The 12218-nt window shown below is 44.2% G+C and overlaps 1 protein-coding gene across 6 annotated transcripts in view; it reads left to right on the top strand.

The window, feature by feature from the left end:
- The window catches only part of KCTD19 (potassium channel tetramerization domain containing 19), a 53562-nt gene that overhangs the window by 33649 nt on the left and 7695 nt on the right, over window positions 1–12218 (top strand). For 5 of the 6 annotated variants that reach the window (XR_004002852.1, XM_030582172.1, XM_030582170.1 and 2 more), the window contains exons 9-13: window positions 1816–1958; window positions 2779–2862; window positions 4363–4471; window positions 5779–6436; window positions 7594–7674. Coding sequence is in view for 5 of the 6 variants with exons in the window: in XM_030582172.1 (XP_030438032.1) it covers window positions 1816–1958; window positions 2779–2862; window positions 4363–4471; window positions 5779–6436; window positions 7594–7674 (1075 nt within the window). In the remaining variant the exon portion in view is untranslated. The remainder of the gene's footprint in view (window positions 1–1815; window positions 1959–2778; window positions 2863–4362; window positions 4472–5778; window positions 6437–7593; window positions 7675–12218) is intronic. The other variant, XM_030582171.1, reaches the window with a different exon arrangement.

Here is a 12218-nt window from a genome sequence, read left to right as displayed (position 1 = left end):
GACTGAGGCTGATAAAACCTGGTTAAGTCTTTCATCAGGTACATGGGCTGCCAAAACCATGTGTGGGGGCAGGCTGCATTCCCTCAAAATTACTATTAGAAATCCATAAGAACAAGTAGACGCTCATAAGTATGTGGTTAACTTCATGCACGAGCTGAAGTTCCATTGAATTCAAGTTTAAGTTAAGCACGTGCTTAGGAGCTCTGCTGAATGGAGATGGACTTAAGCACATGTGTAAAGTTAAGAAAACCCTGGGTGCTTTGCTGAATCAGGGCTGAAAAGAGCCAATCTTAAATCTCAAAATGCGCACGTGACACCCCAGGGCACATTTTTCAGAAAAGTGGCCTGTCTTTTGCCCCTCCAAAAACTGCACTGAATTTTGAGTTTGCAATTCAGCTGAAGGCACATATTTGAGCAGGTGCACAATTCTAATTTCCTGACTGCAGGAACACTAAACTGTAATTTACAGACACAAATTGCACCTGTAAGCAAGAAAGACAGACTGAAACGTTTCTCCCTGCACAGAGCCATCCTTGCCCTCCCTTCATCCCCATTTGTTTATGTAAAGGCAGGTAGAGAAGAAATGGGGGGGGGAGGGATGTGGAACGAATGAGCCTCTCTTATAAATGCAACCTTGACATCAAAGAACGTACATGGGGCTCTTTCGTAGGCCTTTCACATTTCCAGGTCCATGCAGGCCAATGTGATTCAAAGGGCATGTCTACACTTACCTCCGGAGTGATGGATCCAGCAGGGGTCGATTTATCGTGTCTAGTGAAGATACAATAAATCGACTGTCGAGCGCTCTCCCGTCAACTCCAGTACTCCACCAGAGCGAGAAGCGTAGGCAGAGTCGACGGAGGAGCATCAGCAGTCAACTTACTGCAGTGAAGACACTGCGGTAAATAGCTCTAAGTATGTCAACTTCAGCTACACTATTTTCGTAGCTGAAGTTGTGTAACTTAGACTGACTTAGCTCTCTCACCCCCTCCCCCTGAGTGTAGACCAGGCCTAAGAGTGGAGGTCTCTGGAAGTCCTGTATTCAGAGAACCCCCGTTTTCTGGTGTATTGCCTACTGTACACAGGCCTCAGAGACTTTAAATGACAAGAATCAACATTCATCCTTTAAAATGTTTGTACTAAGCTCATGGTTAGCGCTGAGCTTTTGTGCTGCCACAAATGCCAGAGCAAGCAGAGAAAGTCTAGATATACTGCAAAGTACCAAGCTTCGCCTGGGAAAGGACTGTCTCATGATATAAATCAGTGGTCCCCAAACCGTGGAGTATGCCCCTCTAGGGCATAGAGCAACGTTTTGGGGGGCACATGGTGGGACCCGGGCCAGCCACCGGGGGTGCGGGGTGGGAAGGGTGTGCCACCAAGCCCAGCTCAGGCCCCAGCTCAGTTCCAGCCACAGCTCCACCCCAACCCCAGCCACACGTCCACTCCACCCCCTGCTCCATCCCCAGCCCAACTCTGCCCTTATTCCCTCTCCCTGACCAGGCCAGCTCTGCCATCAGCCCAAGCTCCTCTGCTGAGCCAAAAGTGCAGTAATGGACGAGGGGCACAGACGCATTCCAGTACTGGCAAGATGGGGCATGACAGGAAAAGTTTGGGCACCACTGATGCAAATGAACCCCGTCGGCAAGAGAAGTAGCATCATGCGCTAACAACTTGCTCTACGTTTAGCTACATTCAACCTTCCCTGGCTAGAAGGAGAGCTGCTTTGATATGTGATTTGGAGGGACACGGTGGGAAGAAGACAGGTCTTAAAGTAACTCTGACTTCCTAAGGTACGATATATATTTATTTCTGCAGTGTCCAGAGCTCCTGTCAAACTGCAAAAAAGTTTATTGGATTACATATGGTCAGAGCCTCCTAATCCATGGAGATGGGCAAATATTTCGACACATTCTCAACTTCCTTAGACTTGGCAAGCTGTTTTTACCATCTGAATTTAAGTAAGAAAAGAGAGATCATGCATTTTATTAGTCTTATTTCAGATATCTATAGGAAAAAAGGTATTAATCTTTTATTCAACCTATAGGTTTTCTGATTTACATGGTGATTAAAGTATTAAAGAAAGATTTTTAGTTCCAGTAGTATTTATTATCAAATTCATACAGCAACATTAGTGTGAAAAATTAGCATAAGGCTTTGTGAATTTAAAGAAAACCTGAGCAAATAAATTGTAGCCAATAATTTATTCATCAAATTTAGCTTCTTTTTTCTGTGTGAAAATTGACTGCAAACAGGTTGTGGTTTACTTAAACTCGTTTGTTGTTCAAAATTATTTGTTGTATGATTTCTACAAATAAATCTTGCTGTGTTGAGTGTTCACAAGCAGTCTGTTTTCAGTGTTAGGTATTCAAAGTGTGAACTGTTTTTCACAAAAGAGTTCACTTATTTTGGATATCTGGAATGATTCCGGTTCAGCTGAAGTCAATGGAAGCTTTGCCTTGACTTCAGTGGAGCCACAATTTCACCTTTCATTGTTTGGGTTCCCAACTTGAGATACCTATATGTCAGCCAAAAGACAAGGCACCCAAAATTCGTAAACACGTTTGAAAGTTTTGGCCTCTATTTTTAACATGTGTGAAAATGGTATTGCATCAGTAGCAAAATAAAAAATTACTCAAGTTAGAGAGAGTACATTTTGCACCATCACTTTGCATTGTTGATTACAGAAGATGATTTCAAAAATTGACTAGTATTTAGAAAAGATAATCTGAATGTGTTTGAGAGAATTACTGTACAGTTAAGTTTATTTACAATTTACAGAGAATGGTCTCTATTTTGTCAAGAAGCAGAGGAGTACAGAATTCCTTCTCTTTTTGAAGCACTTTATCAGTGTGATGGATACAGGTAAAGAAGATGCTTGTCTATTTTCTATAGTTTCATAGGCTCATAGATTCCAAGGCCATAAGGGACCACTGTGATCATCTAGTTTGACTTCCTGTATAACACAGGACATAGAACTTACCCCAAATAATTCCTTTTGAACTAGAGCATGTTTTTAAAAATAAAAAAATAATCAAATCTTGATTTAAAATTTTCCAGGGATGGAGAATCCACCATGATGTTTAGTAAATTGTCCTAATGATTAATTATCTTCACTTAAAAAAGTACACCTTATTTCCAGCCTGAATATGTCTAACTTCAGCTTCCAGCTGTTGGATCATATTATACCTTGCCCTGCTAGATTGAAGAGCCAAACATTTGTTCCCCATGTAGATATTTAGACATTGTGATCAAGTCACCCTTTAAACGTCTCTTTCTTAAAATAAATAGATTGAGCTCCTCAATTCTATCACAAGGCAGGTTTTCCAATCCTTTAATCATTCTCCTGGCTCTTCTCTGAACCTCACCAAATTTATCAACATCCCTCTTAAATTGTGGACACCAGAACTGGACACAGGATACCAGCAGTGGTTGCACCAGTGCCAAATATAGAGGCAAAATAACATCTTCACTCCTACTCGAGATACCCTGAGATTACGTATCCAAGAACCATATTAGCCTTTTTGGCCACAGCATCACACTGGGAGCTCATATTCAGTTGATTATCCACCTTCCCCTCTCCCAATCTTTTTCAGTCCCCCATCCTGTAAGTATGGCCTGTATTCTTTATTCCTAGATGTATACATTTACATTTAGCCATATTAAAACACACATTGTTTGCTTGAGTTCAGTTTACCAAGGGATCCAGATCACTCTGCATCAGAGACCTGTCCTCTTCATTATTTACCATTCCCCCAATTTTTGTATCATCTCTAAACTTTATCAGTGATGATTTTATGTTTTTTTTCAGGTCATTGATAAATATGTTAAACAGCATAGGGCCCAGAACCAGTCCCTGCAGGATCCCATTAGAAACAGACCAGCTCAGTGACAATTCCCTGTTTACAATTACATTTTGAGAACTATCAGTTAGTCAGTTTTTAATCCAGTTAATGTGTGCCATGTTAATTTTGTATTCTAGTTTTTATAATCAAAATATCATGCAATATTAAGTCAAATGCCTTACGGAAGTCTAAGTATATTACATCAATGCTATTACCTTTATCGACCAAATATGTAATCTCATCCAAAAAAAGATATCAAGTTAGTTTGACAGGATCTATTTTAGAATAACCTATGTCAATTGGCATCAATTATATAGTCCACCTTTAATTCTTTATTAATCAAGTCCCATATCAGCCACTTCATTATCTTGGCTAATAATTCCCCAATAATTAAAAGTAATGTAAAACTAATTTTAACATCCATCAGAATGCACACACAACCCAACAACCTTAGGCTGTCCCCGGAAAAAAAATCGAAGGTTCACAAATGTAGCAAAACTGAAAAATATTCATTTTGCAGATTGTGGGTCAAAAAACATGAAACTTACGATGAAGCCTCTTTTCCATTTAGAAGATTAAATATTGTGACTTGGGATAAGGCGCGTGAGTTCAGCAAAGACCCAAAAGAAGTAAGATTTTTTTCAGAAATAGAACAATAAGTTTTAAAAACAGTTCAAACCTAAATGTTAAAATTGTCCAGTTGCAGCTTGGGACAAGTTGTCTTAACTCTTATTACAAAATTATCAACAAAAATGAGAGTCTTGAAACTTCTACGTGAAGAGGAAATCTTTATTCGAAAAGTGCAGTAATTTCTAAGAATCTACTCACATCAAGGTGCCAGTAGCAGTTCACAAAAAATACTGACATTTCTTTTGTAGAACCAGGGGGGCTGGAACAATTTGTATAGGGGGGAGCTGAGAGCCATTGAACCAAACTGTAAACCCTGGATATGATGGAAACCACTTCAAGCCAGGGGGTGCAGCAGAACCCTCAATCTCTCGAGTTCCAGCACCTATGTATAGAACCACAGGTTTCTGAGCGTCAAGAGATACAGATTCAGGGTTAAACAGACAGAGGTATTTTCTTTAAATATTACAGAAATGTGAGAGGGTTCCTTCTATAACAGGAGAAAGAAAATCTCAGTCATTTGCAACTAATTATTGCCATTGAGCTTGTTTGGATAGCTTTTCAGTGTTCAGGTGTGTTTAGATCGCTTCGGTGCCATTGCCGTTTTGAGTTCCCAGAGCAATTTGTGCTTCTTTTCTGGAGTAAACATGCCTGATCGAGGCCTGTCCAGTTTGCCCCAGGGAAGGTCATTCCCTGTCTCAATGTTCTCTGTGCTAGGTTTTTAGTTTGGACCATTACGAACAGGCACACTTGGCCCTACTCCACATCAGGCAGAGGGGATTTGAACCTGGCCTGGGTTTCCCATCTCCTGGGTGAGTGATCTAACTACTGAGTATAAGGGTGGCACTTCCTCCACCTGTGTCTGTTTTATGCAGGGTTGGCATGCTCTGAGCATGCCTGCTGGATTGAGCCCCACAGGTGAGATAGGCAGGGGAATGCCTCATTGGAGAATTCCACTGGGCCTTTGGCATGAGTTGCCTAAAGTGGCAGTTAGACACCCACATCCCTTGTGGGTCTAGCCCACAATGTCTAAGTACCTCTGTGGGCTTAGCCCCATGTGGTTATAGCTTTGGTACCATGGGCAAGGTTCAGTGTGCGGCCCCTGAAAGGTCTAGATGGACAGGTGCTCAGAATGACCAGTTCTCAGCTCCTGCTGCCGTACAAGTTTATGCCAATACAATTTAGACCGCAAAATGGCCCTGCTTATGCAGTGCTAAAATATAAGTGATCGGATAAGGCAAAATTTACCTTTCATTTGGCACAAATGAAGAGTCATTCAAAAATAACCGCTTTTCACTGCATTTTTTAGGAACATTGCTACACTGCTGTGGATTTCAGTAACTGGTGTGTTAATACCTGGAGTAAAATAAAAGACATGCAGGGTAGCAAAGGAGAGAATGAGAAGTATACCAGAATGATTTCACAGAGCAGAGGGACAAAACGAAGGAATAAATCTGGAGGATATCATCAGTCTACAGACTTCGGGGGAAATTCCAGCTACTGTAAACATTCCGCAAGCCCTCCAAGGAAGAAAGGGGAAAGAGGGAATTTAGCAAAAAAATCAGAAAATAGAAACTCAGCCACTCCCATTCAGAAATTGATTTCCCTGGTAAAGGAATGGGACATGGTGAACTCCAGAAGATGTGAATGCCAGCATGTGACCATATCCAACAGTAACCTTGCAGATAATGTACCTTGTCAGGAAACACTTGAAAATGGGGGTCTCATCAAAGATCCTGCTGGCAGGTCTCCTGGGAAAATAAGTCAGACAGTTCAGGAAAACGACCAGACTATTCAAGCTGCATTCAGTGCTGAAGAGAAACATTCGGAACAATACACATTCAAACAGAATTTGCCAGTTACCCTAACTGCTGAAAAACACAGATTCAGCACCATAAGGGAGATTTACCCAATGGAAAAAACTGCAGCCTTCAAAGAGTGGAGGGGCTCGGAGCCAACAGGAAAAGGTAAGTGTCATGTGCTCATTGCTCTAACAATGGCAGGAGAAATTAACTAGTAAACGTGATACTTAAACTAACTAGAAATGTCTGGTGATATTGATTAAGAAAAAAGAAATATCAGGCTGAAAGAATCTCACCTCTTCCTCTTGCTCTCCCACAAACCAGAGGGGTTCCCACCGCAGCTAGAGGCAAGCACTAGCTCAGTGGTTTGAGCATTGGCCTGCTAAACCCAGGGTTGTGAGTTCAATCCTTGAGGGGGCCATTTAGGGATTAGTCCTGCTTTGAGCAGGGGGTTGGACTAGATGATCTCCTGAGGTCCCTTCCAATCCTGATAGTCTATGATTCTATAGTCTATGACTAAATTCACCCCTGTACACGGCTATGCCACTTGAAGCCCACTTCAGCTTCCAAACTAGGGGCAGATGTACGCGTAAAACACTGCAGTAGCACTAACTATGCTGACAGGAGGCTCCCCCTATGGGCAGAGTTACTCCACTTCCCTGAGAGGCAGTAGCTCTGTTGATAGAAGAAGCCCTCCCATTGGCATAGTGCTGTCTACACTGGGGCTGGGGCTTAGGCTGGTTTAACTGCATTGCTCAGCAGTGCGGATTTTTCACACTCCTGAGTGACATAGTTCTACCAACCTAATTACCTAGTGCAGACCTGGCCTAGGGCTTGAGTGCGACCGAAGTGGTGCACACTCCTTGTGCAGACCCACCACGTGTAAACTAATGCGGATCGCTCATAAGGGGTACGAAGGTGAAGAGCAAATTTCCTTTTCCTTCAGAAAAGCTTTCTAGGTTCCCCAGTATGTATCGACTATGATTTATTTGTATTACTTTATCGTGTACCAGATTTTAAAATGAAAGCCCCTTCTGCAGGGATATGAGCATCAAAGCACTTGAGGTCGCACTTCTCAGCCCCTGCTGCACTACGTTGTGCACCCTGGATTCCTCAGCACCTTGCAGGAGTGGAGGCCTGAGCCTGAAGTTCAGAAGCCTGGGGAGACACTAATTTATGTGTCTAGGGAACTGCAACATCGGAGGATGCACCTAGGCAGCAAGATGTAAAAAAGATTTGAGAAGAACTGGAGATTAAAAGGGAGGAGCTGTGCCAAAAAGACCTGATTTCTTATTTGTGTCACGATGTCCCCTCTCTAACAGATCCTCAACCAACCTTTCCCTGGCTAAAGCAGCTTGAAACGGGCATGTTCGGTGTGGGGATGAGCGGTGGCACTTGCCCAGGTACCATGTAACTACTTTCAAATGATTATTATTTATTGAGGGCTGTCAATCAGTGTACACACTGCTGTGTAAAGCATAGAGAGACATAGGTCCCTGCCCCCAGGAGCTTAATATAAGACCCAATGCTGCAAGTCACTACCGCCCAGATTCACAAAGGGACGTAGGCATTGGGATGCTGAGCGTCACAACGCCTAGAAAATCACACAACCCTGTAATCCACAAAGCCTGAGTTCTGTGCCCAGGCTCTCTATATAGCAGGGGTGGGCAAACTTTTTGGCCCGAGGGCCACATCGGGGTGAGAAACTGTATGGAGGGCCGGGTAGGGAAGGCTGTGCCTCCCCAAGCAGCCTGGCCCCTGCCCCCATCTGACTCCTCCCACCTCCCGCCCCCTGACTGCCCGCCTCAAAACCCCACACGCATCCAACCCCCACTGTTCCATGTCCCCTGACCACCCCCTCCTGGAATCCCCACCCCTAACCATTACCCAGGACCCCACCCACTATCTAACCCCCCTGTTCTGCCCCCTTTCCCCCCCAGAACCTCTGCCCTATCCAACCACTCCCTGTTCCCCATCCCCTGACTGCGCCCCACAGAACCTCCGCCCCATTCAACCACCCCCTGCTCCCTGTCCCCTGACTGCCCCCAAGGGCTCCCTGCCCCTTATCCAACCCCCCCACCCCATGGCTAAGCGGGAGAGGGAACAGCAGGGGAGGGGCCTAGGGCTAGCCTTCTGGGCCAGGAGCTCAAGGGCTGGGCAGGACTGTCCCGTGGGCCGGATGTGGCCTGCGGGCCATACTTTGCCCAGCTCTGCTATACAGTGTATGAGGAGAGGGATGGGATCTACAAAAGCCAGCACGTTAGGCGGGGAACTGCCTAACCTAGCCAATGGGAGATGCTTGTGAGAGATGTGTCCTAAGCCCTGCCCCTCTCAGGGAGATAGGTGCCGAAATTTGGGCTGCACGGAGGCACCACGCTTTGCTAACAATTCATGAACTGTGGGAAGGCAGATGCTCCTCCACCTAATTAATGTGAGGGGCCTGTGTGATGGGTTGGATCACAGAAACCCTGTGGGATTGCCACCTGATGTGCTGAGACTACCTCTGAGCCTGTTTTCCCCGCCAGCTTGGGACTTCAGTGCCCTGCCTGGTTGTGCCAGACACGCCAGCCTGCAACAAACACAGACCCAGGTCTGAACCATGCCCTCTAGAAGCTGCAGGCTTAATTGAAAACAGTTTAAGAAGTGTTCCCATCTCCAGCACTCAGATACCCAGCTCCCAATGGAGTCCAAACCCCAAATAAATCCGTTTTACCCTGTATAAAGCTTGTACAGGATAAACTCATAAATCGCCTGCCCTCTATAACGCTGATAGAGAGATATGGGCAACTCTTTGCTCCCCCAGGTATTAATACGTACTCTGGGTTAATTAATAAGTAAAAAGTGATATTATTAAATGCAAAAAGTAGGATTTAAATGGTTCCAAGTAAGAACAGATAGAACAAAGTGAATTACCAAGTAAAATAAAATAAAACACGCAAGTCTAAGCCTAGTACAGTAAGAAAAGAGAATACAGATAAACTCTCACCCTCAGAGACGTTTCAATAAGCTTCTACCACAGACTGGAAGCTTCCTAGTCTGAGCACAATCCTTCCCCTGGTACAGCCCTTGTTCCAGCTCAGGTGGTAGCTAGGGGATTCCTCATGACTGCACTCCTCCTTCTGAATGGAAAAGCACCATGTTAAAGGTGGATTCCAGTTCAGGTGACATTATCACATGGCACTGCAAGACTTCATTACCCACTTGCAGGGCCGGCTTCAGCTTTTATACCACCTCAAGCAGCAAAGGGGGAAAAAATTTAAAAAAATAAAGCCGCACTCAGCGGCAGTTCGGCGGCAGCTCTGCTGCTCCGCTTCATTCTTCGGCGGCAATTCGGCGGTGGGTCCTTCCCTCCGAGAGGGACTGAGGGACCTGCTGCCGAAGACCTGGACGTGCCGCCCCTTTCCGTTGTTGGCTGCCCCAAGCACCCGCTTCCTTCGCTGGTGCCTGGAGCCAGCCCTGCCCACTTGCCAGCACCCAGGTATACAGGAAGACTTGCAAGTAAACAGAGCCATCTACAGTCAATTGTCCTGGTTAATGGGAGCCATCAACATTCCAAACCACCATTAATGGCCCCCACTTTGCATAATTACATTAGGACCTGAGTTATATTTCATATTTCTAGTTTAAGATACAAGAATGATACATCCATACAAATGGGATGAACACACTCAGTAGATTATAAGCTTTGTAATGGTACCTTACAGGAGACCTTTTGCATGAAGCATATGCCAGTTACAGTATATTCACACTCATTAGCATATTTTCATAAAATCATATAGAGTACAACGTCACAGCCTGATCAAGGAGGCATGCTCAGAAGCTGATTGCACAAAAGAGCAGAGGAGGAAGGAAGCAGGAGCAGAGAAGATGATTTTGGTGACAGCACTTTGGTAGCATGATGTAACAACAGCAAGTTGTGCAAGGGAATTGTTCATAGTGAGCCAAAGAAAGCTGAATTCATTGCTATTGATTTCAGTGGACTTGCAATTGGGAAGAATTTGGCCCAGTGAAATTAGTTCATGGATAATTTCTCTGCTCCTCCTCCATTACAGACACTGGGCAATTCTGACCTCAGTTACAGAGGTGTAAATCCAGAGTAACTCCGCTAAAGTCACTAGTTCACCTTTTTACCTGTATCAGAGGGGTTAGTCTGGATCTGTAAAAGCAGCAAAGAATCCTGTGGCACCTTATAGACTAACAGACGCTTTGGAGCATGAGCTTTCGTGGGTGAATACCTGTGTCACTGAAAAAAGAATCTGGTTTCCTGTGCTTAAAAACACTTACCCGTCCTTCTGTCTGAGACAGTTGGAAGCTCAGTAACATATTATTGTCTCCAGAAAGAAATGGGATCGATTACTTTAATAACACTCAGTGACTCCTCTATGCAAACCCTGACGTTCTGTGTGGAAGTTGGGAGCATGATGAAAATACAACAGGAGTGCGATTCTAGTCCTCGTTCCGAGAACTGCGAAGCTTGGTTCCATGGCTTTTTGAGCAGAGGGAGATGATCTGACCAAGTCTTCTTCAGAGTTTGTGTGAAGATACTAGTACAATTATTTTTAACTATTGGAGTTACTGTATTCCTTAGGCTTTGTCTGTAGTACCATAGGCATGCCTGGCACAGTACAGAGCCAGTAAGGGTACAGGACCAGCTCACAAGAATTTATTTGCACAACAAAACTGAAAAGCCTCTATACTCTGTATGCTTCTTAGTTTCAGATGCAGGGCATTACAGCAAGCCCAGAGCACATAATTATTAGTCTTGTGCTAGCCTGAACTGAGATAAAAAGAACACGAGTACTTGTGGCACCTTAGAGACTAACAAATTTATTTGAGCATAAGATATATACACATACAGAAAACATTAAAAGGTGGGAGTTCTCCTACCAACTGTAAGAGGCTAATTAATTAAGATGAGCAATTATGAGCAGGAGAAAAAAAACATTTTTAGTGATAATCAAGATAGCCCATTACAGACAGTTTGACAAGAGGTGTGAGGATACTTAACATGGGGAAATAGATTCAATGTGTGTAATGGCTCAGCCATTCCCAGTCTCTATGCAAGCCTAAATTGATGGTATCGGGTTTGCATATTAATTCAAGTTCAACAGTTTCTCATTGGCGTCTGTTTTCGAAGCTTTTTTGTTGCAAGATTGCCACCGTTAAGTCTGTTACTGAGTGGCCAGAGAGGTTGAAGTGTTCTCCTACTGGTTTTTGAATGTTATGATTCCTGATGTCAGATCTGTGTCCATTTATTCTTTTGTGTAGAGACTGTCCGGTTTGGCCAATGTACCTTTTCGTGTTCTCTGTATGTATATATATCTCCTGTCTGTGTGTTCCATTCTATGCATCTGAAGAAGTGGGCTGTAGCTCACGAAAGCTCATGCTGAAATAAATTTGTTAGTCTCTCAGGTGCCACAAATACCCCTGTTCTTTTTGCGGATACAGACTAACACGGCTGCTACTCTGAAACCTGAATTGAGATAGGCTCAGCTGATGTCAGGCTGTGGTGAGAACATTTTGGAGCTACTCCTGGGGAAAAACAGGAAGAGCTACAGCTGAGGTTTTCAAAGGCACCTGGTGAAGTTTGGGATGGTCGAGCAGGTCCTGCCTGGGGTTCACCTGATCTCAGTTCAATTTCTGTTTTAGCTGGAAACTTACTGCACGCTCCCGCGCACGTCACACCATGACCCCTGTGCCTTGTACAGAGGGGAAGCTGGCACCGACTACCTCCTAGGGGTGATGTAAAGGGAGAGTGTATCAATGATTGCAAAGTGCTCCGGTACTATGGCGAGGAGGCCTGTATGATTACCTCACTAGCTAGAACTCTTTAGGCTCCTTTGACCATCCCAAGCTAAATCTGTTTGGACTTGGTTAAGCAATGACTAAGGGAGCACAGGATAACCATCGCTAAGTATCTCCAGGATTTCAGTACCAAGGAAGGAGA

The sequence above is a fragment of the Gopherus evgoodei genome, chromosome 12, assembly GCF_007399415.2.
Source record: "Gopherus evgoodei ecotype Sinaloan lineage chromosome 12, rGopEvg1_v1.p, whole genome shotgun sequence".
NCBI lineage: Eukaryota > Metazoa > Chordata > Testudines > Testudinidae > Gopherus > Gopherus evgoodei.
This window is presented reverse-complemented; position numbering and strand designations above follow the sequence as displayed.